At 63.5% G+C, this 27590-nt stretch overlaps 1 protein-coding gene across 1 annotated transcript; it reads right to left on the bottom strand.

Moving 5' to 3' along the window:
• Positions 1-5285: 5285 nt before the first annotated feature.
• Positions 5286-27418, bottom strand: NPDC1 (neural proliferation, differentiation and control 1; the record flags this gene model as incomplete). Its single annotated transcript, XM_082009005.1, has 9 exons — positions 5286-5363; positions 6326-6422; positions 6541-6620; positions 6776-6860; positions 7319-7385; positions 7512-7691; positions 7834-7941; positions 13569-13712; positions 27325-27418. 9 exons carry the CDS (start codon positions 27416-27418, stop codon positions 5286-5288), a joined length of 933 nt encoding a protein of 310 aa, XP_081865131.1.
• Between the last annotated feature and the right edge of the window lie 172 nt (positions 27419-27590).

Raw genomic sequence — 27590 nt, forward strand, 5'->3', positions numbered from 1 at the left:
GCATCAGCCACAGGGTCTCCCCACCTGGGAACTCCCCAGGGCTACAGGGTCCGGGCACGGGCAGGGAACTGGATTGCTCTGGGGGACGAGAGGCAGCCCCCACGGCATGAGCCAAGGCCGGGGGCACAGGCAGGGGTGGTAGCCTGCCCGGGGCCGCAGCAGCCCCTTATCCACAGGACAAGCCCCGGGGATGCTGGTGCTGTGGTGCTGGGCTGGGCCATACCCTCTCGCCCCTCCGAGGTGTGTGGTCCCAGCGGCAGAGCCTCACGGCTCCGTGGGGTGCTCTGCGGAGTGCTTCGTGGATGAAGCTGGGCTCCTCAGCTCCCTCCCAGTCCCACTGTCCCTCTCCTCCTCCTCGCCCGGTGAGGAAGGCCGTGCCTCGGAGGGAGCGTGCCTTTCCCGGAGGCCTGTGCAGGCAGAGAGGCCCCGGAGCTCTGGGTGTGCCTCTCGGGAGCTAATTGCAGCCCTGGCTATCAGGCCCATCTGCTCCACAATGGAGCGCGCTTGATATTTTCTCTGTCTTAAGGGCTTTCCTCTCACACTGCCCCTCAAAATGGCGCTGTTGGGGCCGGCACCAAGCATTTCCCTCTTCCCTCGCTCCCACTTCGGAACCGGGAGCTTCCCCGATCCTGCCGCCGCCACCCGGGAGGTCTCTGCTGGGATCTGCCTGCCCGATGCCGGCTCCCGGGTACGCGCAGGCTGCAGCGTCGCGGGCACCCCCTGACTCCCGCCAGAGCAGGGCGAGGGGCCATCCCGCTGCCAGCACCGCTCCCTGTTTATTAACCCGGATTACCGGGAGCCTGCTGCCGTCTCGCACTGGAGATAGGCCGAAGAGATAGGCTGGAGGAGCCTCCCCCGCGGCGGCGGGATGGGGCTGCTGGTGGGACTTGGCAGAAGGTGCCTGGTGCTAGTTAAAAGCTCTTGCTTTGGCTCCCAAGAGGACTGGCACCCCGGGGCTAGCATCCCGGGACTCATCCCCCGGGGCTGGTACCCCCAGCGCCCGCAGCAGCCCCTTGCACAGCCGCACGTGGCGAGGAGTGGAACAGCTCCCGCCGTGTAATGATATTCCCATAAGGAAAAAAAATGACCAAGGGGATGAGCTGGAGTTAAAGCCCCTTCCTGTCTGGGCATGTGCCGGGCTGCTCTGGGGAGGGAGGGCAGCCCCAGGAAAACGACCTGAGGATGCAAAAAGCCCATCGGCGGGGATGTGGGCAGCCCTGAGCGAGCCCCGTGGCTGCGGGACCTGCCCGAGGGGAGCCACTGCCCAGACCCGGTGAGGTGCCTTCCCCTGCAGGTGCTGGATTCGGCCATGCTGAGGGGAGAGCCGGGCCCCGGGCCGAGCTGCCGGCGGTGCCAGCACCGTGCAGGCAGGCCTGCCCTGCTGCCTGCCCTCTGCCAGCGGGCAGAGGAAGTCTCACTGCGGGGCTCCAATCGCAGCCATCAGCCCTGCTCCTCCCGGGCTCCCGCTGCGGCCCAGGGTTTCAGAAGATCCTTGGCCGGGCAGTAACTCCCCTTCCCTTTGATTTATTGTTCCCGGGCTGGACCCCCTCCTCCTGCCAACCTGCTCTTTCTCTCCATCCCCCCAGGAAGCCCCCCAGCCCGCCAAGGCCTCAAACGCATTCCTGCTCCCTTTCATATACAGGCGGAGGGGAAGGGAGACGTTGACTTTGAACTGGCCCCTTTGTAGGAGCAAGGCCCATTGTGGCAGTGATGGTTTTAGCTGGGGGATGTGGAGGGAGTCAGTGGGGTTTCTCGGTGTGTGCCCCCCCATACATTTCAATGGGGCGAGTTTGGGCCGGCTGTGTGAGGTGCCTGGTTATTGTGTGGGGTCATTGTGCACCGATGGATGGGGCTTGGCCATCCGTCTCCTTTGGGGCAGAGCCTCCTGCCTGCTCCAGGAGGAGGAAGGATGCACCCCTCCATCACCCCCATGGCTGGAGCCTGCTCATGCTCCAGGCTGGGGCCTGGCTCTGTGGTCTGTAACTCAGCCAGGGACAGATGGGACCCTGCAAGGAAAAGGGGAGCAGAAAGAAATGCATCTGTCCTCCGTGGCTCACTGAGACGCCAAGAAGCTGGGGTGTTGGAGGTGTACATCTGCCTGTTCTCCCGTGGCTGAGTGTGCTGGTTTGGCTTGGAGACAAGATTTTAAGAGAGTGTATGACCACAGATGATGTTTTATTCACCGTGAGCTCACCCTCTCTCATGTGGCAGGTGATGGAGAAGCTGTCAGGGCTGTGCTGGATCCCTGTGAGTTTCATGCCTAAGGCAATCACACCTTGGTGGGCTGCAGCCTTACACACAGTGGGTCAGGGCCAGCCACAGTCTTCACCCAAGGTCCATCTGAGGAGGGTTAGGCAGTGGGTTCTGTTTGAAAAACCCTGTCCCTGGGAGGAACACCGAAGCTCCTCCATGGCACTGCAGTTTGCTTGGCTGCTGGCCTGGCTGGGTGTGATGGAGGGTTGGTGCTTCCAAACCTGGCTGAGATGAAAGTCCTGGATGATGGTCCTGGTCCAGATCTGTTCCCCTCATTAAAAAGGCCTCTGCAGCACAGAGCCCGTGGTGTAATTGAGGTATTGCCCACACCAGCCAGTCTTCTCTACTGTTTTACAGCTGGGGAAACTGAGGCACAGACAGGCTGGGGCTGAGCCCAGGCCCTGCACCCAGCCCTGCACCCACCCAGGCTGTCCTGGGATAGCTGCAGCACAGAACCCTGATTATTCCGTGCCCAGACATGGCGTGGGGACACAGCTTCCCAGGGGATGCAGGGCTCCTGCTACCATGGTGCTCAGAGCGAGGGGGTCTTCTTGAGAGGAGCAGCCGGGTTTTACTCAAAGCTAGAACTTCCCAAAAAGCCTGGGGGTGCTCTGAGAGACTGGTGGGCTCTGAGAGCAAAGGAAGGATGAATTTGGGGACCTCGGAGAGGGAGGGGTGCAAGGCTGAGTTTCCCCATGGGTGAGCCTTGGGGTGGTCCCAGGTGGTTTGGGGTGCCATGCTGCCCACCCGGGGCTGCAGCTGGAGACCCCAGGGCTGCCCATGAGCGGGGCTGAGCGAAGCGTCCCGATGGTGCCCAGGCGCTTTGGCGGTGAGTCAGCACCCACCCTGCAGGCCGCCGAAACCAGGAGGAGACGAGATTGTATCAGCCTGATGGGGGGCTGGCGTGATCAAAGGGCCAGGAGAGCAGCTCAGGCTCCACACAATGGGGGGACACGATAGCCCTTATCTGCCGGCCCGGCCGAGGTGTGAAGGGCCTGGCCCCGGCCCTGGGGGCGAGGGGCGATGGGGGCGGGTGGGCTGTGGGTGCTGCAGGGCTGGGTGCAGGCAGGCACAGCCGTGAGCTCCCACCCAGCCCTTCGCTGGGGAAACCTCTCCTGGCAAATACTGAGACGCAAGAAAATAAACTCCGGTTCTTGCTGGGTTGGGGAAAACCCTTGAATAGGGCTTGGAGGCTACTCCAAGCTGCTGGAGTACACAGGACAGCTGCTCTCACTATTCCCTGGCGAAGGTTTTGGGATGGGAGACCCACAGCATCCTCCCTCCCTGTCCCCCCAATCCCACTCTGCTCCCAAGAGGAGCACCAAGCTGAGGGCCCCGCAGTGAGCAGCTGGCCCCACACCACACACTCGCATGGGTCTCAAACATGATTGTTTAATAAAATTTCCTTTTAAAACTACAATCCATACAACAACAAGGGGCGCGGGGAGACGGGCAGGAGCCCATGGGTAAGGGAGGAGGGCACAGGGAAAGGATCTGTGCAGTGATGGCCTCTGCCAGCGACCCCACCAAGGACATTCCCACACCACCACCACTCGCTGGCACAGGGCTCTGCCGCTGCTGCCTGCCGTGCCCGTGCCTGCCTGCACATGCAACGGCTCCTGAGTGTGCAATGGCTTCTGTGCGTGCAACAGCTCCCGCATGTGCAAAAGGCCACTCCCGTGCAAGACACCACAGCCAGGATCTGGACATGAAGCCACATCTGTGTAAAGCAACCCAAAACTTGTTCTGGGCCTTATGCTGGAGGGGTCATGGCCAATGCGCCGAGGGGGCTTTGGGGAACGGCACTGGGCTCTGAGCAAGGACTTGGTGGTGGTGGCTGGCGAGCCTGGATGCAGACACAGGCAGTGGAGGGGTGCAGGAGGTCTCTGGAGCCCGGGAGATGTCTGGGATGGTGCGGCAGAGACTGTTCCCTGCCACAGAGGGATGCCTGGAGAGAGCGCCTGGCCGGGCTCCGCAGGGATGATGCAAAGGCTGTGGGCTCTGTGGGGCACAGAAGCAGCGCAGCAAAGCCACCATGCCTTGGCTACCCCTTCAGGCCTCCCGAGCCCCCACCAATCTTGCTCCTTCCTCCCCCAGGGCCACACAGGCTTAAAACCAAAACCCTGAGCCTTTTCTGAGCTTTCATCCCATGGAGACCCAGGGTGAGAGTCCAGTCAGCACCCAGGGCTGCCGTGGGGAAATCCTCTGCCAACACAGCCTGGCACAGGGTCCCAGGCCACAGCGGCACTGGGACTGTCTGTGCCCCTGGGCCTCTGAGGACCAGCCCCCCTGGAAGGCAACGGAGCTGGTGCAGGGGCCAGGGCAGAGCCTCTGCCCCCGGCCGGCCACCACGCAGGGCGGCATCTGAAGGTGCATCCTGCGAGTGATGCCAGCACCTGCTCCTGCCCTTGGCTCCTGGAGAGGGACGCTGCCGCCAGGGGCTGCCCGGGCTGGGGAGGAGGGGGCAGACCATGCACCAGAGCCATCAGCGATGCCACCTGCTCCGGGGAAAGTCTCCATCCCTGGCAGAGGGGCTCTGGGCAGGCTGGCAGCCCCGACGCCCTCCCCTGCAGACACCAGTGTGCCCGGACACCCCTGGTCCCTCTCCCGCTCTCCGACACCCTCTCCCGCCCTTTCTCAGCTGCTGTTGCATTAGCCCAGCCATAGCCAGGGCAGCAGCCCCCTCCTCAAAGCCAAACGCAAAGAAACAGCGTTGTGGCCCACCCAGTTTCTGTGCTAAGGCAGCAGCCGCCTCCCCCGTGGGGCTGGCGTGTCCCCCAGAGCAGTGAGCGAAGTGCAAGGCAGGGACGCGATCACAGCAGCAAAGAGGACAAGGACGCTGGAAATGGGGGCGATCTCCCCCTCCCATAGCTGTTAGTGGGTGTTTATTGGGCAGGCGTCGAACAGTCTGGCAGAGCAGGGTCTGCGCCCCTTCGCCCGGCTGCGGGTGCCCCTCTGGCGCGGCCGCCCCACCGGGCTTCGGCGCAGGGCGTATAGTTCGTAGCGAGCTCGGGTGGAGGAGAGGAGGGGTGTTACTGGTGCGACTTGGGGTTGGAGGGGTGTAAGGAGGAGTCATCAAACAGCGGGTTCCTCACTTCCATTTCTCCGGTCTGCAGCGGCGGAGGGAGCAGGATGGGAGGGAAGGAAAAGGCAGGAGGTCAGAAACCAGCTGGGAGTTGAGCCGCCTTGTCCCAAGGGGTTCGAGTCTGAACCCCAGCCCAGCAAGGAGGAGGGAGGATGTGGGGCTTCTCGTGGTCTGGGATGGGGTGACACACACCAGGACCCCACTGTCAACCCTGGAAAGGCGCTACTTCCCCACCAGCAGTGGCCAGGGATGCTGAGATGTGATGATGGTGTGCAAAACCCATGGTCCCAGATGGCATGGGACCCTACAGCCTGGCTGGGGACTCCAGCACAGGAGCCCCACCCTGGCTGGCAGAAATGGGGTTCCTTGCCCAGACTGCCTGCCTGCCATCAAGTGTCCTTTAATGGGCCTGTAAAGACCTAATGATGACCCTTAATCTGGGCCCTGATGGCCGGGCTCCGCTGCCATTACCATGTGAAAGGCTCCTTTCGGGTCTCTTTGTGCTCTTTGTACCCAGGACTGTTAGGAGCTGCCCTTCCCCGGGGTCCCCTGCTAGCCGGGAAAGTCCCCCCTGGCTTTGAGGGGGTCATAGGTCCCAGTCCAGGCACTGGGGAGGCACCAGGACAAGCTCCCCGGTCCCAATACCCCAGAGCCCGAGGTGACCACATCCCTGGCACCGCAGGGACGGCAGGTTGTGTCTGCCAAGGGCTGCTCTGGCTCTCCGCTCCCGGGGCCACGGGGCAGGGCTGCCCGGGGACAAGCCCCGTACCGGGGCCACCCATGCCACGGCGCCTGCTCCTGCCCACTGGAGGGCTCCAGTGGGACTTGGCCAGGGCACATGGGGGAAGCAGAGGGGTTGGACCATCTCAGGGTTTGATGAAGGACGTGTTTAAAAGGCTCCTTGCAAGGAATGGCACATCCCAGGCATGTGTTGGGTCCAGCCCCGCACACACAGTGTCCCTCCCAGCTGCCCTGTGCCCACCGTACCGGAGCCAGCCCAGGGCACTCGTACACGGTGAAGTCTCCGTCCTCATTCTCCTCGTCGGAGGATGCCGAGTCTGGCAGTTTGGGCTCCTCTTTATGCCTGGGGGGAGAGAATGCAGAGAGGGTGTGAAGCCCAGAGGGATGATTAATGGCACCCCAGTTAACAGCAGGGCACGGACCAGCAACTGGGTCTGCTGCCTTCTCCTGGGGCTGCTTACTTCTCCATGGAGAGCATCTGCTGCTTTTGGTGCTGGTAGTGGTACATCTGGGCGCTCTGAGCCAGCGTCTTGTCCCCAGGCTGTGGAGAGAGCAAGGATGGCCGTGGAGGCTGGGCTCCGGAAACCCCCGGCCTGGCTGGCAGGTGCCCCCCACCCGTGTCAGGAGCCCCTCAAGCAGAGCACAGGCCTGGCCCCAGTGCCAAACACCCTGCAAGGAGGGACGCGGGCGCCTTACCGAGATCTTGTCGTAGGACAGGGGGCTGGCCGCTCGCTGTGCCGAGTAGTCCACCTTCTGCGCCAGCCTGACCTCCTTCTGCAACCTGCCAGGGGAGAAGAGAGTGGTTGGCACGAGCCACCGGAGTGGATGACCCCATATGGGAGCCAGCGACCTCCGGGGGTGGCTCAGCCCTCCCACCCACATCCCTGTTCCCTGTGATGGCACCCACAATGGGTGGCACCCCAGGCACAGCCACCTCATCCCGCCAGTGCCTGAACACAAGGCACTGACATGTCTGTGGTGTCAGTACCCAGTGCCACAACGATGCCCAAAACAGGTGCCACCCGCACCCAGGAGCCTGTGCCTGGCGTGAGGCTGTCCCACCGCTGTCCTCCAGCCCTGACCGGCAGACGCCGTACCCTGTTGGACACGGCACATCTGCAGGTGGACTGGCAAGGGCAGCTGTTGCCTCTCCTCCAAGTGCCTGGGAAGCACAGGAACAGGCTCCCAAGGGCAGAAGGATGCTGAGGGACTGGCTGGCACCAGCAACCCCTGGCTCACCTGCACCAGCAGACCGCAGCCACGATCAGTGCCGAGATCCCGGCCACCGTGCACACCACAATCAGCCCTGCAGAGGTGGATGGGGACACAGAGGGACAGTGGGTGAGACTGGTGGCATGGTGCCACCAACCCACGCTTCCCCAGCCAGGATGTGAAACCCCCTCCCACGAGCTGCCTGTCCCCAGGGTCTCACCGAGCACCACGTCGTCATTTGAAGGGATGGGGGATGCCTCCACTGGGTACTTCTGGACCATGGCTGTGGTGGAGGTGGGGAGAGTGGTGGCTGCCTTGCTGCCGGCAGGACCCCGCTGCAGACGCCCCTCTCTCAGCCCACTGGCCACACGCTGTCTGCCGATGGCAGGGACCAGCGTGGCTGCAGGAGAAGGTAAAGCCATGAGCAGAGCAGCACCCAGACAGCTCTGGAGGGCAAACCAGCCTGGGGTACAGGGTCTGGCTGCTGCAGGGTCCCCAGTACCACTGCAGAGAGAGGTGGGAGGGGGGGAGCAGGCACTTACTCCTGGACTTGCCGTCCCGCAGTGGGTGGGGGCGAGGAGTCTCTTGCCTGGCCAGCATGTCTGCCAGAAAATCGATTTCTTCCTCCAAGCTGGGAATGGATGTCCGCCCTGTGCCGGGAGAGAGCGGGCGTGGGACGGGCACCCCAGGATGCGTCTGCATGCTGAGCCCCAGGGCCGGACCCAGCATCCCCCCAGGATCCCACACGAGCAAATGCAGGCGGTTTGGAGTCCAGCCCCACTCGGATGCAGCCCTCTGGCACAGTGGTGGCCCCAAACCTGAGACCCGGGATCTGCATGAGACCTTGCCGCTTTTGGAATGCTTTTCACCTCAGAAACATCGGAGGCCGCAGGAGCAACAGCAGCCGCAGCCCTCCCCTGTGGCAGAGCCAGTGGGTCCTGCAGAGCCCCGCGGGAGCAGGCAGGCTGCCAGCACCCCCCGCGCAGGAGCTGCCCCGTGTCCCCGCACCTGGGGCCATACGACGTCCCTGAGCGAGGAGGGACGCGACCTAGACCAGGAGGAACATCCCACAGCCGCCCCACTGCTGCAGGTGCCAGAGGCAGCTCTGGCACGGCAAATCGCAGACCTGCTGTGGGCAGTGGGGCCATTTCAAGAGCAGGCAAGGGATACATGAATGCTGTTTTTTCACCCCAAATTGTCCTGTATGGCCCAGGGGGCTGTAATGGGGCTCGTCTGGGGCTGTCCAGGAGCTGGTAGGAACCCTTGCTCCAGCTGAGGGGCCAGGTTCTGCCCTGCACCCAGCAGGATGAGGCCCCTTTGGGGAGGGTGTTGGGGTGCCCCATGCAGTGAGGTCCCTCAGGTATCCCCAGGGGCTGGCTGGGCGTTTCACGGGTGGCTGCCCCAGCCCATGCCCTAGCACAACGCATGCCAGGGACCCACAAAGGGCTAGGTGCCCCTGCAGCATGGGGCATGGGGTGCCCACCCATGGGGTGACAGCGCAGAGCAGGAGTGGGGCTGCTGACCTCAGGCTCGCTGAGCAGAGTCAGGCTCCGCTGCTCACTGCTCTGCTTTTAACAGGATTAAACTCCACTTCAAAGGCAGGAGACACCCCTGTCCCCACCCCTGCTCCCTCTGCCTCTGCGCTGCTGTACTCGGGCTGTCCCCAGCAGGAAGCCCTGGAGTGTAAAATCAAGACATACAAAGGTGAGGTGGTACCAACAGCTCAGTTCCTGGATAATTCACTGTTATAGCAATTACAGCTCCTCTGGAATCTGTCCTCGCTCACAATGTTTGGAAATAAACCCCAATTCCCTCCAGAGCTGGGCACAAAGGCCCCTCAGCCACCTGCGACTCAGAGCCACGTAAACCAAAAACCAGTTTAAAAGGAGGAGACACTTGCTTTAAACAAGTACATGAAGAGTCACCATCCCTGGCCCCTCGTGTCTCCTGGCTCCCCCGAGCCCCCCAGCCTCCCATCCTTGGCAGGAGCCAGAGTGCCGCACGCACCCCATACACCCTGGGTTTCCCCATCTTTTTGCACCCCATTACTTCCACCCCCAGGCAGTTTGCAAAGCAGTGCCACGGCCACACAGTGCCAGGTTTGGGGCTGTGCCACTGGCGCTGTGCCCGATGCGCGAGTACCATGGTGCCGAGGTGCCAGCACAGGACCAGGCTCTCTTGACGGGCAGGGGAGCTGGCAGGGGACCGGGCGTGCCAGCCCTGTGCCCCATGGGGACAGCCCTGTGCAGGGGAGGGGACAGCCGGGGACACCAGCTCCCCACTGCACTCAGGAAAAGGCCTGTGCCCGTTCCCAGGGGACCCGGGGGACAGCCCTGCCCAGGCCTGTGTGTCACATCAGGCCTGGGGGAGCCAGGGGCGCACGGCCCAGCCCTGCCCCGACACCCCTCGGCCTTGGGCAGATGCAGGAGAGTGAATGTGGTGTGGATGGAAAAGGAAAAAAAAGCTGGAAAAACAGCAAGAGCAGCTCCCAGGTCACTCTGAGCCTCCCGCCACGCGCAGCGGCACAAGGGAAGCCAGGGCAAGTGCTGTTTGTGGTTTCCAGTGTCGCCAGCAGTGCCGTGCCGTGCCACTCACCTGCACTAACCAGCTTTATTGCCAAGTTCCCTTTCAGCGGCTAAAAATCCCCGCACCCCTGTTTTGTTCGGCAGCTCAGATTTCCCCCAGTGATGCCACATCTGCCACTCCACAAGCCCAGCGGGGCAGCCGCAGCCTGGCACCAGCGGCCGCTCCCCAGGGGGCTGGGGCTGACCCCCGATCCCTGCCCGGCTGCCCCAGGGCCTGGCTCCTGCTGCAAGAGGATCAGAGATGGGGGGCTCCCAGAGGCACCCCCAGCCCTGCTGCAGCGAGCCGGGCATGCTGGGCAGGCACAGGGCGCGCAGGGAGCGCGCAGGGAGTGCGCAGGGAGCGCGCTGGGCTTGACAGGGCACGGGTGCCCTCTCATGGTAGGTCCCACCACCTGCCTGCAGCGGGGAGGGCACGGCCAGGCTGGCACACAGCATCCCAGCCCAGCCGCCCTCCCCCCCGGGCCCTCCTTGGGGCCTTCCCCTCCCCAGGGCTCAGCGCTGGGATCCACACAGGGTCTCACCGGTTACTGACGGGTTTGGGGACAGCAGGGAGCAAGAAGGCACATGTGTGGCTTCTGTCCCGGGTGGAAGAAACCTGATGTTGACAGTCTCCACAGGAGGGCACAAAATTCCTACAAATCCACTTACTTCTATACTCCTGCCCAGGATGGCTGATGCCTTCCTGGTAGCTGGCAGCACTGCAAGCGGGAAGGGGGAATCCCCAGATCCACAAGCCGGGATTCCCTTTTCTCCCTCTTCCCAAAGCACCTCCCGCAGCCCGGTGGGGCTCAGCCCTGGCTCCATGCTGATGGGGTCAAGCGGAAGCAGGGAGAGGACCCACCAGCCCAAACCACATCATGCAAACCCACCGTGGCACATTCAAACGGCACGCAGCACCGTGGTGGCTGGCAGTGTTTCGGGGCTCAGACCCCTGCGCAGGCAGCAGTGGTGAGGTGCAGGCAGCCGGCTGCCCAGCCAGCCGAGGCGGCTGCGGGATGCACCATGTCATGAGGTCCCGCGCATCCTGTCTCACCTCCGTGCTGATGCTGCGCCGGGTACGCTGAGACACCCACACACGCTGTCACCAGTGGCAGGAACACACCGCTCATGTGCATCGCCCTCCTGAGACCCCAAAATGCCACTTCTTGCCCCAAAATGCTGCCCTTGGTGCCTGCCTGCCTGCACGGGTACGCTGGAGGAGAGGAAACCCAGCTCCTGCCCACGATCCTGCCAGGAGCCGCAACCAATCGTGGGGATGGCGTGGCAGCGAGCACGGCAGCAGCTGGGATCCTGGGAGCAGCGTCACTGGCAGTCGCAAGCGGCTCAGTGATGCCTAACCCTTTAAAGGGGCTGCCCACGCAGCTCAGCTCCACTCTGCTCTGCGTGGGCAGCCCCTTTAAAGGGTTAGGCATCATTGAGCCACAGCAGCCCCCCCGTTTGCATTGCATCCTCCCCCAAATGCAGCTATTGCAGCCCCTCTGGATCTTCGCAGGCTCCTCCGGTGCTGCTGCCAGACCAAGGTACAGGCAGGATGGAAAAACATATCAGTGCCTCCCTGCCAAAAGGAGCTGGGCATCCTCAGGATGCTACTGCTCCCCCCGCATGCTAAAATAAAGGATTTGGGAGGGGAATCCCCTTTTTTCCCCCCTGTACTGACACTTTTAATGCCAGAAGGTGGTGGCATTGCTTGAGACAACAGGACAGTGCTGGGGGAGATCCTGGGATGGTCTCCATCCTCCCGGCATCCTCCCAGCACCTCAGAGGATGCTACTGCGGTCCTGCATCTCCTTGCCAAAGCTGGGAGACGATGCTAACATGGTCCCAGAGAAGCTGGGAGAAGAGGCTACTGTGGTCCCACATCTCCCTGCCAAAGCTGGGAGAAGATACTACCACGGTCCCAGAGAAGCCAGGAGAGGATGCTACCGTGGCCACATCTCCCTGCTGAAGCAGGCACGGAGCGGGGTTGCTATGGAGATGCCGGCGCATGTGCAGCCCTTCTGAGAGGGGAATTTGCTCCCAAGACTTCACATTAAGAAATAAACCACAAACAACTGCTAAAGCCATTCGGTATCATGGATGTGGAGCTCGTGGCAGGGGACATCTGCCCGTTGGACCGCTGCTCACTGCCAAATGCCAAGCCTGGATCCCATCCCTGTGCACCTTCTGGTCCTGCTCCAGCACTGCCCCCATCTCAGTGCAGCCCAGTCCCTCTGCCCGACAGTCCAAGGGCTGTGCAGAGCCAGGGCCCCGCTTTGGGGACTTAACCCTCTGATTTAAGGGGTGATCCTCCTGCCAGGAGGCTGATGACACGAAGGGCACGATGGGCTCTGCCATCCCCCGTGTGCCCACCCGCTGCAAAGCATGGGCTGAGGCTGAGCCGGGGGCAAAGGGCAGTGCCGGCTGCACCCCAGCGGGACCCCGAACGTGCCCAAGACATGGGAAGCAGAACACAAAGCAACTCCCCCAAAAACTCAGAGGACTCCTCCACGCAGACAGCAGCTCAGGCGCGGCGGGAGCTGCCTCTCCGGGGCCTGCCACGGCCCAGCAGGCCAGTGCTTGTCCTCCCGGCCGGAACCGCCTGGCGTGGGACGAGCCACCCCGCGTGTTTTTGTGAGCTCCCCAGGCCTTGGAGCGGGGGCGAGCGGCTGCGGCGGCGGCTGCCGCTGTGCCGGCCGGGATGCCGCCGGGCGAGCACCAGCTCAGCCCCGCACCGGGGCCAGGCAACGCTGCGGGGTGCCTGCCACGGGCAGGAGTCGGGCGCCAGGAGGAACCATGGGCGCTGCCTGCTGGTGAAAAAACAGCCCCCCCTTAGCAAGAGGGGTTTGGGGGCATCACGAGCGAAAAGCAGGCAGAGAAGGGCGGGCCGGAGGAAGATGCTGGTTGCTGCCCTTTGCAGCAGGCACAGAGGCGGTTCGGAGGTGCTCCAGAACCCCTACCCCACACCCAGGCAGTCCAGTGAAAACCCCAGTGAAAGCCCCAGCGTGCCAGGGCACGGCTGGGTCCTGGCTCCTTCTCCACACACAGAGGCCACTCCACTTTAGTTAAAACAAAAATAATTGGGTGGAGCTGTAATTACAGTCTTAAGGTCGCCTGCTTGTTGAATCTGCAAGAAAAACCACACGGGGGGGCACAGAAACAGGTCTGCCTACAGCTTTCCAAACTGCGTGAAGAGTTGAGAGCACCCTAAAAAACACCCATGCCTGGCCCCCGGCACCGGCTGTGCACCCTCCATGTACCGCAGCAGCGGGTGGGAGAACCCTGTGCAGGGTGGCACAGGTGACCATGGGCTGCTGCTCCCTGGGGATGCTCTGCCTGTCTCTCCCAGAGCAGCCAAGCAGACCCGGGAGCACCCCGGCAGCCACCCAGGCCCCGGGCTCCGGCACCCCTGCATGCTGGCAGGGCCCAGCGGCACACGCGGTCACCGACATGGCGCAGGAGGATGCACAAGGAGAGGGTGGGGTCCGTGTGCTCCCCACCATCCCCAAAACCACCCCACAACTGCGGTGAGCTGAGGCTGGGGGTGAGAGAGAGCAGAGCTGCCATTCCCACAGATACAGCTGCCGTGGAGAGAAGAAGCCAGAGGATGGGGAGCAGGGCTGCTGCTGGGGCGGGGGGCTGTCCCGACGAATGGGGGACAGGGCAGGGTGCAGGGCGGGTTGGCAGGGTGGGGAGCTGCAGAAGGGTGCACCTACCGCTGGGTGAGAGCTGCTTCTGGACACATCGCCCGCGGTCGTCCTCCTGGAAGGGGGGCAGGCAGGGGCCGCAGGCGCCCGACCCCGGCGGGCAGAACTCCCGGCGCTGCAGGGCACAGTCCAGGCTCCGGGGACACGACGCTGCTGCAGGGACAGGAGAAAACCGGTCAGGAGGACAAGACCTGTGGAGGGCAGGTCCCACTGCAGTTAATGGGTGTGGACACGCTTCTCTGGAGCTGCCCCCCAGCCCCCCTTTGCCTTCACAAAGCCATTACTAACTGCAATTAAGCATGGGCTCTAATGACCTGAGAGTTGGCCTCGATGATCCTTACGGGTCCCTTCCAACTTGAGGTATTTTATGATTTTATGACCTGCACAAGGCTGTTTTGCTGCCTGCAGGGAAGAGCAAGCAGTGCCTGTCCTCCTGCACAGGAACCCAAGCCCCAGGGTGCCGCCGTCCCCTAAGATACCCCAAGTCCCAGGGTGCTGCCACCCACAGGACACCACGAGCCCCAGTGTGTCACCATCCCATGGGATGCCCCAAGCCCCAGGCACTGCAGGACACCCTGAGTCCCACAGAGCTGGCAGCGACGAGAGCCTCCAGCAGGCAGTGGCCGAGCAGGCTGGCAGCTGAAATCCAACCAACACAAACTGATGCTGTGTGGTAGCTGCCAAAAAAACCCCCAACAAACTGCAAATCAACCCCCCTGCAAAGCCTCAGCAGGGCTGTGACAGGTCATCGCAGGCAGCAGCAGCTTTGGTTTCCATCCCTTGGACACTGCATCAGGGGAGGACGCAGCCCTCCCCCAGCAATGCACCATGGCCCAAACAGCCCTTGTGGCTTTACGGGGCATCTCATTTCCATGTCAGACCTGGGGACCGCTCCGGTACCTGGGGACAGGCACGAGCCCTCCACGCTCTAACCTCATCCGGACCAACATACTCGTGATGCTGTGGCAGCCTGCCACAGCCAGGAGCAGCGCCGATCCACCCCCAGCCTGGCTTAAGCCAGTGGGACCTCCTGGGGGGACACAAGGTCCCTAGGTCCTACGCAAGGTCGAGTCCTGAGTTTGGGTGATGGTGGCAAACCATGCGCAGAGATGGAGAGAAGACTCGTGACCAGCCAGGACAGTGACAGCAGCAGGAGCCACTGCCGGGGACGGTGACACTGCTGGCACTGCCATGGCACGAGCACAGGCATCCCTCCCTCACGAGCAGTGCAGAGCCAGGTACCACTCAGTGCACCGGTGTCCTGGGCTGGGCACAGCTGGATGTGGGGGCGTGCACAGCTGGATGGGGGTGCAGCACATAGCTGTCCTAGCCCTGCTCTCACTTTGCCGCGCATGGCCATGCCCACACCTTTCCCGCAGGCAGCAGCAGGCAGGAGAGCACTGCCGAAAGGCCCTCACCGGGAGCAGGGCCAGGCCTGGCCACCCCCAGCCCGGTGGTGAGTCACGGCAGGAGCCGGCTCCCAGCACCGTCCCACGCTCCCTGAGCCATCCCTGTCAGCCCTCGCCCGCCCACGCTGACGCCACGGGCAAAGCGCCCACCGTCTGCCCGTCCCTGCGCCCTGGGGGATGGCAGCACCGGGGACAGCCCCAGCGCAGCACGGCACTGAGCACCCCACAAGAAGGGGCACCCCAACTTTGGGGGCTTTCCCGAGCACCCCCACCCCTGCAGCACACCGTGGGTGAGGGGGGCAGCCGCTGCCGTGCCCAGGCGTGGCACCATGGAGAGTCCCAGCGCAGCATGGCCAGGACGCGAAGCTGCAGGGCCACCACGGCAGCTCTGCTCCCCCAGCAAGGGCACAGGTGCCGAGCAGGATGCCACCCCAAAGCAACCACGCGGGATGCCGAGCAGCACGCCACTCACAACAAATTCCCCTTTGCACAGCCCTATTTCACCATGAAACTGCTCATCAGAGGGTGCAACCAGTACCAACAGCCCCCAGACTGTGCCCGGACCCCTCCCCACTGCACCCCATGGGGCATCGCGTTCCTCACCCTCTGGTTGACAGTGCCGAAGAAGGGCAGGGCTGCCTTTGCTGCAGTGGTTTCTCCTGCGGGCAGGGTTTTTTCAGCAGCTGCAATTAGGGTGGCAATTAGGGTTGGCTGAACCCCATGCCGGGTACAGCAGCCTGGAGGCGAATCACTCGGGGTGGGGGGCACAGACCCCTGTGCTCACAGGAGCCAGGTCTGCTCGCTGGGGACGGTGCAGGGCTCGGCCAGGTGGCTGGGAGAGAATTAATGCTTACTGGGAAAATAATCGGGCGTTTAAGCACAGAAATTGGACTCGGCCGCCTGCTTCGCCTGTCCCGGGCTCGCACTCAAGGACACTTTGTTTAAAAATCACAAAACAGGCAAAACACACAGCCGCCCAGGGGCAGGAGGAGGTTTTGGCACTGCACAGCCCCAGGGCTAGGGACATGCCACATCCCCACCAGGCGCTGGGCGGGACACTGGACACCCCTGCCTGTGCCATGGACCCGTGGAAACAGGTCTCCCCAAAACAGCTGCTGGTGAAAGCTGTTCACTGGTGGGAGGAAGCCACCCTGGCGTGGGTCACCCGGCACTTGCAGCCACCCAGCACCATGAGACCCCAGGAGGACCCTCAAAGCCACCTCGGGGCAGCGGGGGGGCAGTGGGGAGCAGCCCCGAGCCAGCGCCGAGCAACCACTTAAATAAACCCCAGCCTGGAATATATAAAAGGTCGTTATCTCTGTTTGAGGAACGAGCTGTGCTTGCCCAGCTGTCACGGGCTGGGATTAGGAGCAAGGCAGGCGGGCACTGATCTAATTAAGCTCCCCACGTACAATCAATTGGTGGTTAGCAGGCAGATATTGCAGTGCGGGCACCCTGCAGGGTGCGGCTTCCTGGGGGGCTTTGTCACTCTCTGAGCCCACCCCAGAGCCCAGCGGCTGCTCCACAGCGGTGCTGGTGGAAATGGGCACTTCCATGCCCTGCCGGGTGCTGGGGACTTAGCGCTGCGTGTGCTGGCACGCAGGAGCCATAGGGGCACGTCTGACCCCGACCCCCGCCACCCTGGGGGGCTGGGCTTTGGGCTGGGACAAGCTGCCGGTGCTGGAGAAGGCAGGGTGGCTCCCTTCAGGCAGAAATGCAGGCAGGAGCTGAGGCCAAGGCCAGTGGGCAAGTAGGACACTGCGCAGCCGGCACGGAAAGACAAACAGCAGGTGAGCGTGAGCCGGGGACGCGTGGGAGCAGGAACAGCCCTGTGCACAAAAGGAAACGCTGGCATGCAGCTCCGAGGTGTGTGCACACACGTACACACCCCCAGACAGGTAAATCAGGGTGGAGAAGCGTCAGCACAACACCCCCAGCCATGCCAGGCACCCAGGGCGGGCCCCGAGGTGAGCAGCAACGGGGGGTGCCCGCTGCGCCCCTCCAAATGCCGTAGGGTCCAGCAGCGTCTTGCTATGGCTGGGCAGGGCACAGAGCTGCTGGCGGTCACTGCTGGGTGAAGCAGTTTTTCAACAGTCGTGCCAAAACATAGAGGTGAAAAAGAAACAAAAATAAAACCAAGGGAGGATGTCCGTGTGGCCGGGAAGCAGGAACTGCCCCCAGTGTCACTGCTGCCGATGGAGAAACGCTCACATGAGCGGGTAATTCATCAGTGCTGAGCACTGGCCCGAGTGCTTACGCTGCACACACTGGCAACGCCAATGCCCAGCCTCCCGGCTGACCGGGCCCTGGTGCCAGCAGCACGAGCTGGCAGAGCCCACTGGGCATCAGCCGCAGCAGACAAGCGGGCATGGAGCTCACGCCCGCCCCGGGGCCGCGGGGGTCCGGCCCTGCAAAGAAGCAAGACACGGCCCCTGGTGGGGGACGGTCACTGAGCCAGGGCACGGGGCCACGCCAGGCGTGGGGGGATACTGGGGTGCCTGGGGAACAGGAGTGCAGGTCTCTGCTCCCACGTTGAGCCTCCACACGCTGGCACATGGCTGCAGCCGAGGGATGACTACAGCCAAGAGCACGGCAGATTGCCGGCAGCGGCGGCAGCCCCGGCCCCGCAGCGTTGCGTTGCCTGCCAGCTGGACTCCAAGGTCACTCCTCCTCCTCGGGCCAGGTGACGTGGGACCTGCTGTAGGATCTGCCTGCAGCCTGCCTGCACTCCCAGTGCGTGTGCTGTGAGCTGGCAGCGTCCGGGGCTCTCCTCCCGGCTCTGCAAATTGCTCCTGGCTCTGAAGGGCTGCAGCCGGCCCCGGGCAGGCAGGCGGGTGGGTGTGCCCCCCCCCCCCCCGCCCCCGAGGTCTTGCTTCCCTCGGCCCCGCAGCCTCCCCGGGGCAGTGGCAGTGCCTGTCCAGCAGCAGGCAGGACTGGGGGGGCTGAGAGACCCAAATGCCCCAGCTCCACTCCTCCCACGCCCAGGGACACGGCCCCTGGGGTGAGCTGGGCGGTCACCGCCTCGACGGTGACCAGTAACAGTAACACAGCAAAAGCCGGGCTGGATGTTTGGGGTCGCCCAGGCAGGTGCCCCAGCCCTGGCACCGCTCCCACTGCACACACTGAGCACGGGTGACACCCACTGACTGTGGGACAGACAGCGTGCTGGCGGCCCTGAGCCCTGCCAGGCTCCCCGACCCGGCTGCATCCCCTTGCCCGGCTGCGACTTGCACCTGAAAGGAGGCGGAGGGGAGCTGGGCTTCAGGCATGGCTGTACCCCCGGGAGTGGTCCCCCCTCCCCGGGCACAGCTGCTGGCACCACGGCCCCAGCCAGCACGGCTCTGCCACTGCTCCGGCAGCCCCCACAGGAGCCGCTGCCTGCAGCCGCTCGCGTCAGCGCCGCGCTGCTGCCCCCGAAAATGCAGCAGACTGAGACCCCTCCTGCGCGTGGAGGTAGCAGAGCGGGGCTCTGCAAACGCTGACCCCGGCACACCAGGAGCAGGGGGACGCTGGCCACATCACGCTGCTCCTGAGGATGGCGGACGTGGCATGGCCACGCAGCATGGCCTCCCCCGCCCACCCCCTCCTGCGGCACCGCTGGCGCGTGGCGGCCCACCGGAGAGCACTTTGCAGCTGAAAGCACTTGTTTGCTTTTTGCTTCTGCAGGTTTGTTCAGGCAAAGGCCACGTGCCACCGGGCTTCCTGTCCCCGAGGCCACCAAGGCTCGTGTCCTGGCTTCCAGCTTTCCCGGTTCAGCTGGGCAGGCGCTGAGGTCTGGCTCAGCTGTTAAAGCACGCAGGCAGGGACGGTCCCCAGTGCGGGTTATGTCATGGCCAAGGGACAGTGCCAGCAACCCTGCGCCGCGGGTTGTGGGACAGGGCTATCCCCACAACGACGCCCTGGCAGCATCCTCCCTGCCTGCCCTGCCTGCACAGCAAACATCTCAGCTGCACCACACTCCCACCAAGGGGACAGTCCTGCCGGCAGCACCCCCACCCAGGAGCAACAGAAAATGCCACCATGGGCAGTCACCCTGGTAAAATGCCATTGCTGGCTGCTTTCGAGCCACCAGCCCCAGCAGGCGCCGCGGCAAGGGCTGCCTGTGCTGGAGCCCCGGTGTGCAGTGTGCACCCAGTGCCGGGAAGAGACGGAGCAACTGTGGGGCAGGCAGGGGCTTGTGAAGCAGCGGGGCTGTGTGGCAGAGGAGAGGGGAGCCATGCCGAGGGCAGCTGCCTGCTGCAGCCCTGAGGCCATCACAATGGGCTCCCAGAGCCTTGTCCCGCTCCAGGTTCAATGCCAAGGGGGAAATGGAGGGCCAGGAGTGGCTGAGCCAGGCTTCCCCAGAACTGGGGGGATGCCAAACCCTCAGCAACCCCAAACACTTCACCTCCCCAGCTGCCGGTGTTACCCCAGAGTCCATCCCTGCTTTAGAGCAGACCCTGTCTACAGCTTGTAGACCCCAAAATCTTAAGCTGCTCCTGTGATCTGGGGCTGGGAGAATGGGGGAGAACTGTGCAGCCTCCCTCTGCCAGGCTGAGGGAGCAGGATTTTGTCATTGCTAATCAAACCCCTTAACTGGCCAGAAAAAACCCTGTTCCCTGCCCTGGCAACTTGCCTGGCGCACCCGGGGCAGAGGAGCTGGATTGATGGGTGCTGCAGCAACGGGAGATGGTACCCGGCCATTGGAAATGGCTCTGGCAAACCGCAGGACCAGACCCCAGTGGGGACTGGGCAGAGCCAGGAGGTGGCAGAAGACATGGCCCCCCACCTGCCAAAGGTGAGGGGGGGTACCGAGCTGAACGAGACCCTCCTCGTCCCCCAGCCCAGCCGTCCCTGCACACTGCTGGCTCCGGCCCCGGCTGCTGCTCCCTTCCAGCTGCTCAGGGCAGCTCCGGCCCCACACAGGCTGGGCCACCTCCGGGGGGGTGACACACTGCATCTCCTGCCATGCCAGCGTGATCCTGCAGTGCCAGGGTCGTCTCCAGCCACAAGTGCTTTGCTTCAGGTATTCAGAAAAAGAAGAAATAATGAAAAAAAAAAAAAAAAAAGGAAAACCAGATGCCATATGCTGTTTCCCTGGTGCTGCCCACCCAAACATGCCACTGGCTCTGCATTGCTGGCCTCGGTTCAGCTGGGGGTGCACCAGGGACCCCAGGCTGTCCCCAATGCCACCCCATGCCAAAAAGCACCTTACTGTTCTTTGCAGCTTGAACCACCCACTTTCGGTCTTGTTTATCAGGTTTTGCTCAAGCAAATACCAACAGGCTTCGTAACCTGCTCAGAGCCCGCTGTGGCAGGGGCAGAGGTGGTTTTTTTTTTAATTCGTTTTTTACTGGCTGGGCTCAAAGGTTTGGCACAGGGCGATGGGTGAAGCAGCTGGCGGTCAGGGCCATGGTGCAGAGCGCCGCCGCAAGCGGGTTAGCGGGGCCGGCGCTGCGCAGGCACAGTAGTGCACTAACGCCAGGTGCGCAGTGCAGCGGCTCCGCCGGCGAGGGGGACCCCTCCTCGCACTCCCACGGTGCTCTGGGACACCCCGATGGGCAGCGCAGCGCAGTGCTGGACCCTTGCTGTGCGGGCATCGCAGAGGATGGCCAGCCCTGGCACCACTGCTGTGCCCACACCGGGGCTGCGCCCTGCTGTGCAGGGGGGTTTACAGCTCTGCTCCGAGCACAGACCCACCTGAAGCCCTGAACAGCCTCCAGGGAGGGACCAGCTCTCTCCTCCTGGCACTGATGGGGCAACGACTGATCAGCAGGGCAGCACCCACAGAGCCCGGTCTGCCAGGGTGCCCGCCTGCCCAGTGAGCGGTGGCAGAGCAGAGCCACGGCCACTGCTGAGCTCTCTCTGCTGACCCACCGCTGCTGGCGGGGAGGTGAGAGACGCAAGCCCACCTCCCCCAGCCGCGCACCCAAGGATCTGCCAGGCCAGAGGCCGGCACGGTCTCCCCGGCACAGCTTGGCCACCTGTGAGCAGCCGCACGCTCCTGCACGCTCCCACTGCTGGGCTGGAAATAAAACCCCGGAGCGGCAGCTCCCCGGCGAAGCACCGTTGCGCCCACTGGGGCCAGATGCTCTTTGGCAAAGCCAAAGCCTTCCCACACCTCGCTGCCGTCCCACGCCACTGGGAGACATTTTGCAGCCTTTGGTAAAGATGCACCAGCACGATTTTGATGATTAAACACCCTCGGGCAGCTCAGAGGCGGCGGCAGCAGCACAAGGCGGCTTTGCTTGCAGTGGGGAGTCCATCCATCCTGCCCGCACCATCCACCCCACGCCTGGCACTGGCCTCAGCGCTCCCACCAGCCCGTCACGCTGAGATAGGGGTTTGGGGACACGGCCACTCATCAGCAGGTCCAGGGGGCTATAGGGGCCGACCCTTATGGCTTTACAACAGTTCGCAAGCAGGGAGCCCTTGGGCGGGCAGCCCGCGCCTCGGCAGATGCAGGAGGAGAGAGGTAGGCGGAAAAGCAGGGGCCACCTCACCCCACCCCACTCGGGCTGCGCCCACGGCTGTGCCCATGCTGACTCAGCCACCACCAGCGATAAAGACCTGTGGGACATTGTGTCCCACTGGGGCAGAGAGCCCAGAAACTGAGGGGACCCTGTGAGCCCAGAAAATGGGTCTGTGGGATGCTCGTGACTGCAACACCCCGGGGCTCCTGGAAAAGGGCTGCAGACAGTGCCAAAACAGCCAGACCCAGAGATTTCTTTTGGGTTTTATTCCCTGCAGGAGGCAGACAGCTCAGGGAAACCTGTCCAGCCAGGAAGCCAAGAATTACGGCCGCAGGATGGGTCACATTCCCGGCAGCTCACTGGGGCCGCCCTCTCTCCCAGCTTAGTGGGTGGCTGGGAAATAATCCCTGACAGATGCGAGACGATGAGCTCCCTGAGGCAGAGCTGCTCCTCCCGCACGCGAGAACCACGGGATCCCCAAGAGTCCTCCTCTGCAGACCCCGAGCCAAGCCTAGGCAGCACCCATGGGTGCTATGCGTGCACAGCGAGAGCAGTGCCTTTTTCACCTTTTGCCTTCCACCTCTATCGCCATCTCCCTTCTATAGGAAGGGAACAGGGGCCAGGAGCCCGGGGGACCCCTGTGCTGCGACGAGTCAGGGTCCACGCCAGCACGCCAGCTGACATGTCACCTCTCGTGTCACCTGCCTGAAGTGATGGGTCCCCCCCCAAAGAGCAAAATTCTCTCCTGCAAAGGCTTTGTCCATCTCCATCCGTGCAGGAGAGACCCCAGCAACGTGCCACTGGGTGCACTGGTTAGGGCAGGCAGCTGCCAGACTGCGGTGCTCCGGGGCGGGAAGAGGCAGGGACCAGGACATGGTCCCGTTGCGTTTCCTTCCTCCAATTCAAAGAGCGCTCCAGGCACTTAAAGGCCAGTTTCTTGCCGTTGCAATTACCGTTAGCTCATGAAGCAGCTAATTACAGGCCTGCTCCGCCATTTGGTGCTCTGGTCACCCCCGCGGCAGCGGCGGCCACTAAAGCCCAGACACAGGAGGGAGATGCCCCGGCACTGGCAGCAGCGTTGGGGCTGTGCCCCAGGGCTTTGGGGGGCAGCCGGCCTGGAGGAGTCACTGCACCCGTCGGGGACCAGACCCAGAGCCCCCCATGGGGCAAAAGAACCAGGGCACTGTGCTTATGGAATTAATGCAGGGGTGGGACCAATGGAAGCTCCTGTCCCCAGTGCCTGGGGGGAGGCCACCCCGTCACCCCTCCTGTCCCTGGCACCCCCATAAACCCTCCTATCCACAACATCCCCATCACCTCATCCACCTCTTGTCCCCAGCACCCCCCATCAACCTTTCTGTTCCCAGCACCCCCACCATGCTATCGCCCCTCCTGTCCCCGGTGTCCCTGTACCTCCGCTGTTCCCAGCACACCGGCCACCCTGTGACGACTCCTGTCCCCGTCACCCTTGCCACACTGTCACCCCTCCTGTCCCTGGCACCCCTGCTACCCTGTCACACCTCCTATCCCCAACACCCGCACCACCCCGCTAGTCCCCAGCACCATCAGCCTCCCTGTCCCCAGTGCCCCTATCACGCTGTCACCCCTCCTGCCCCCAGCATCCGCATACCCCTCCCATCCCCAGCGCCCCACCGTAAATGCGCGGCAGAGCTAAGCCGATTACCTCCCTTAATACCCCCATGGCCCAGAAGAGCCGTTTCAGGCAAACATCCCGGACTCATCTTCCCCTGCGCGCTGCGGGAAGGGCCCAGGTGCCCCTGGGGAGCGAGGGGTCACTGGGGAAGGGGGTGGCTCTGCGGGGCCATGGCGGCTGCAGGATCCCCCCACCAAGGCAGCGCAGGCCTGGGGCTATGCCAGGGTCCCTCTCCAGAACCTTGAGACCGCTCGCAGACCCCAAACCCGTGCCCACAGCTGACAGGGAAACTGACCCTACACAGCATAACTGCAGCATCTCCTGGGCTACAGGACCATGGTCTCCCCACCCTGAGCTCCAGCTCTCCCCACACCAGAACCCACAGGGTGGGCACACACAGGTTTGCGGGTCCCCAGCAAGCTGCTGCAAAAGGAGAGGAGGGACTTTCACCATGTCTCTTCCATAAACCATAAACTCTTCCTTGGTGCTGACCACATTGGGAATTGGGATCACGGACATGAGGGGCCTCTTTCCACCCATTCCCCCTCCCCACGCCTGCAGACGGAGCCCTGCTCAGGTCCCTGGCGCAGGTACCGACCCACGGAGCCCCATGGGATGCTCATGCACCACGTCCCCAGCTTCCCTCACACCTCGCCTACCCACAAGGGCTCATTTCTTATGGTGGGAGCCAGATGAGCAAATGTCTCTCCCCCCAGAGAACGCACGGGGAACGTTATCTCCAAGAATAAAATTGCACAGAAAATTAAACTTGGGAGCAACACGCAGCTCCCAGGAGTAGCACCCCAGCTGCCCTGTGGGAAACGCGTGGTCTGCACCGGCACAACAGAGGACACCCCGACATGCAGCCGCAGGCGGGACTCGAAGGGACGGGGTGGCTGCACACCACTGAGTGGGATCATTGCCCACCGTTGCCACCGCTACCAAGGGGACTCCGATGACCTTCTCTGTGTCTCAAGAAAAAGCTGGGGCTGGAAATACCAGCTTTCTGCAGACCTACGCATGTGGTGTTGGGGGGCTCAGAGACCACCCGCTGCTCACCCGCTGAACAGAGCCCTGGGAGGCTCTGCAGGGCAGCCAGTCCCTTGCAAGTGCCACGGGCACAGCACCGCTGTGATGCTCCCAAGCAGGGCTGGGCGCTGCCCCAGCCTCAGCGTTCAGGATGATGATCCCCGGGAAGAGCCCACTGCCCCCGACCCTGCCGCGGCTCCCTCCCCAGCACAGCGATTGCAAAGCAGGCAAATTAAAAGCCAAGAGATGGACAATTCCACCACAGACTGAGCTGTGAGGACTTCACAGGGGATGGCTCCTTGAGAAGCTCCTGCACCACCGCAGAGCTGGGGCAGCCACTGTCAGCACCGGCATCTGGGCTCCCACCCACATCCCTGAGCCACACAAGAAGGAAAGGCAGCAAGGAGCTGGCAGTTCACACGTGGCCAAATGGGTCACTTGGACTAGAAAGGACCACTTGTTTTTTTGCTGAACAGCTTCTCCAGGTGCTCCAGGTGCAAAGTGCTGGCTGCGACGCTGGGGCCAGGGTTTTCAGGCTTATTAAAAAACAGGTTGTTGCCTGTCATCCCATTTGGAAAATCTTTTTTTGTTTAAAATAATATAATAGATGAAATTTGGCAACTAAATTACTCAAGAAGGGGTAGGAAGTCCTACTCTCACTAATGCTCCAGGAAATGCAGCCAGAAAGCAAGGGAAGGAAGCGTTTCTGCCTGAAGCTGGGTGTATTGGATAGAGACACGTGGGGAAAAAAAACAGCTAAGGAGCACCAACCACTTCCAAAGCCAGCTGCTGCCCTTCCTCCAGCTTGGATCAGGCCCTTGGCAAGACAAGGATGTCACTGTGCCATGTGCCGGCTGTGTCCCAGGGGATGGCATCTATTGCAGGGGCCTCTGAGTTGCAGCACCGGCAGATGAATGTGGGGAGGAAGACACGCCGGCCCCCATTTGAAGAAGCTTTGCTGAAGCCACAAGCGCAGGAGGACGAGGGTATGGTGGTGTGGGACCTTCTCCCCTGGCTCTCGCCAGCTCCCCCGGCACGCCACAGAGCGGGAGCTGTCCCTGGCCCTGCCTCCTCCACCTCGCAGCCATCCCCAGAGAAAGCCAAGACAAGCCCCATCCGCCAAGGAAGGGAAATTAAAAAATGGGAAGAAACGGCCAATGCTTCCCCCGCCCTGCTGTGCTGGGGGAGGAAGGCTGCGGGGACAGGACAGTGACTCCTTTGCCTGCCCAGCACCCCAGGGATGCTCCTCCAGGCGCCCCAGCCATCCCCAGGAGAAGCCAGCCCGGAGTTCCCCGCTGCCATGTGCTGCACAAACCCGACCTTCCGGCAGCGGGATGCTGCCGCCGGCATTTCCAGGTGGTACAACGACGCAATTGGAAACAGCGCAAAGAAACCGTCCCCAGCCTCCACTTGGGGGAAAGAGGCTGAGCCGTTCCCCCTCGGCAGCACTGCCAGGCCAGCTTATCACCCCCCAGCCCCTTAAATTCGGAGGCAGTGGAGATTATGCCGGATCACCGGTGGCTGCATCATAACCACCCGGGGCTCGTTCCTCCCATCACCGCCTGCACCACCAGTACCCCCGGCTGGGCCACCCTGGCCTCGACACACGGGAAGAGGGAAAGCGCAAGAGCATCCCCACCTCCATCTCCCGCTCCCCAGCATGGAAAGAGACAGATGTTTTGAACCTCTGGGAGATTTAAAAAATATATTGCACCATCTCGCCCTCCCACAGAGCAGGCGAGAGCACAGCGAGGCCTCACCGTCCCCGGCTCACGGCAGGCCGCTGCCCCGCATCCGCCCCTCCGGCGAGCCAGAGCAGGGAGAGCAATATCGGATCCGCAAACAATGCTGGGAACGAGGAGGCGCTTCCCGGCTCCTGCGGCCAGCGAGGCGGAAAGCACCTGCCCAGAGACACAACGTCCCGCAGGCAGGGACACCCCCCTCCCTGCCGGAGCAGCCCCTGGCGCGGGCAGTGGCGGGCAGCAGCGGGCAACCCCCGGGCTTCCCCGCTGGCAGGAACACTCAGGGCTGGTTGGGCTTTTCGGAGGGGGGATGTTTTATGCTCATGGCAGCCCCACGCACTCCAGCACTGGGAACAGAGCGAGGGGATACAGCGCACGTTCAAGGCCAGACCCGCCGGGAGAGGAAAGGCACTAACCTAGACCACAAAACTAAAAAACACCAAACCAAAACCAAACCCTAAACCCCTCCAAACAACTCTTAAGAAAACAGAAAGAAGGCCGAAGGCAATGCTGCTGGGAGGGAAACGAAAGCCACGCATTTTTTCTGCCCCGGGAGAGAGGGGAAACGCCTCCATCAGGGATTCAGCCCCACGGGCCGGCGATGCTGCTGCGGCTCCCCGGGAGGGAGTGACGCCAGGCAGGTGGGCAAACGGGCGCTCTGGGCCCCGCCGCTGCCTTCGCCCTGCCCGGCCTGACGCAGCCGCCCGGCGGCTCCCTAAGATGGCTCAGTCACCACAGCAGCTTTATTTGAGTTTTTGTTTGTTTTGCCGGTTTTTTATTTTGTTTTTAATTTTTTTCCCCCAGTAAAGGTACTTCACCAGGGCTGCAGCGTAGGGACGCTCCCAGAAGTCGATGCTCTCTCCCCGCTCCAGGATCAGGCCCCATATCCGCGGGTACCTCCTGCCACCCAAAGCGCTGCCGGGGACCAGCCCCGCGCCGCTGCCACCCGCTGCCAGGACCCCTGCCTGCAGCAGCGGGCAGGAGGGCGGTGGCGCGGCCGTGCCCGTCCCCGGGGAGCGCGGCGGGGCCTGGCTGGGAGCCGGCTGGGGTGGGAGAAACCGTGTGGGGCTGCGTGGGAGGGGAGGCCACGGGCCGCGGTCTTTCAGGCCTTGGGGGTGCGTGGACCACACTGCCTGGGGGAAGGATGCTGAGCGGCCCCTAACCCACGGCAGCTTCCCGGACCACCCGGACGCTGGGTGGGGTGGGGGCCACGGGAGCCGCGTTGCGCGGAGGGACCCGCTACCCCCTCTGAGGGGGCCGGGGAGCCCGAGCACCCACGGATACTGAGCCCTCGTGGGGGTGGGGGGGAGACGACAACCGCACCGGGTCCGCCGTGGGAGGGGCCACGCGGGTCCCTTGGGAAGGGGACACGAGCATCCGCGGTCCTCCGCGGGGGAGGGAGGACACACCGACACGGGGGGGCTACGACACACGGACACGGAGGGACCCGGGCACGGGTGGAAACGGAGACGCACTCACCGGCACGGGCGAGGCGCGGGCGGCAGGACCCGAGGGCGGCGAGCAGCAGCAGCAGCGCCCCGCGGCGGGCGGCGGCGCCCCGGGCCGCCGCCATCCTCCCCCGGCGCGCGCGGGCGGGCGTGGGGCCGCGGCGGCTGCGGGCGGCGGCGGCGGCGCGGGGCGGGGCCACCGCGGGTGAGCCCCGCCCCCCCCGCCGCGCCCCACCCCCTCCTGCAGCGGTCGCGGCTGGACCGCTGGAGCCCCCATCGCCTCCCGCACCCCCGCAG

The sequence above is a fragment of the Phaethon aethereus genome (genome assembly GCF_964289735.1).
Source record: "Phaethon aethereus genome assembly, chromosome: 20".
In the NCBI taxonomy this organism is placed as follows: domain Eukaryota; kingdom Metazoa; phylum Chordata; class Aves; order Phaethontiformes; family Phaethontidae; genus Phaethon; species Phaethon aethereus.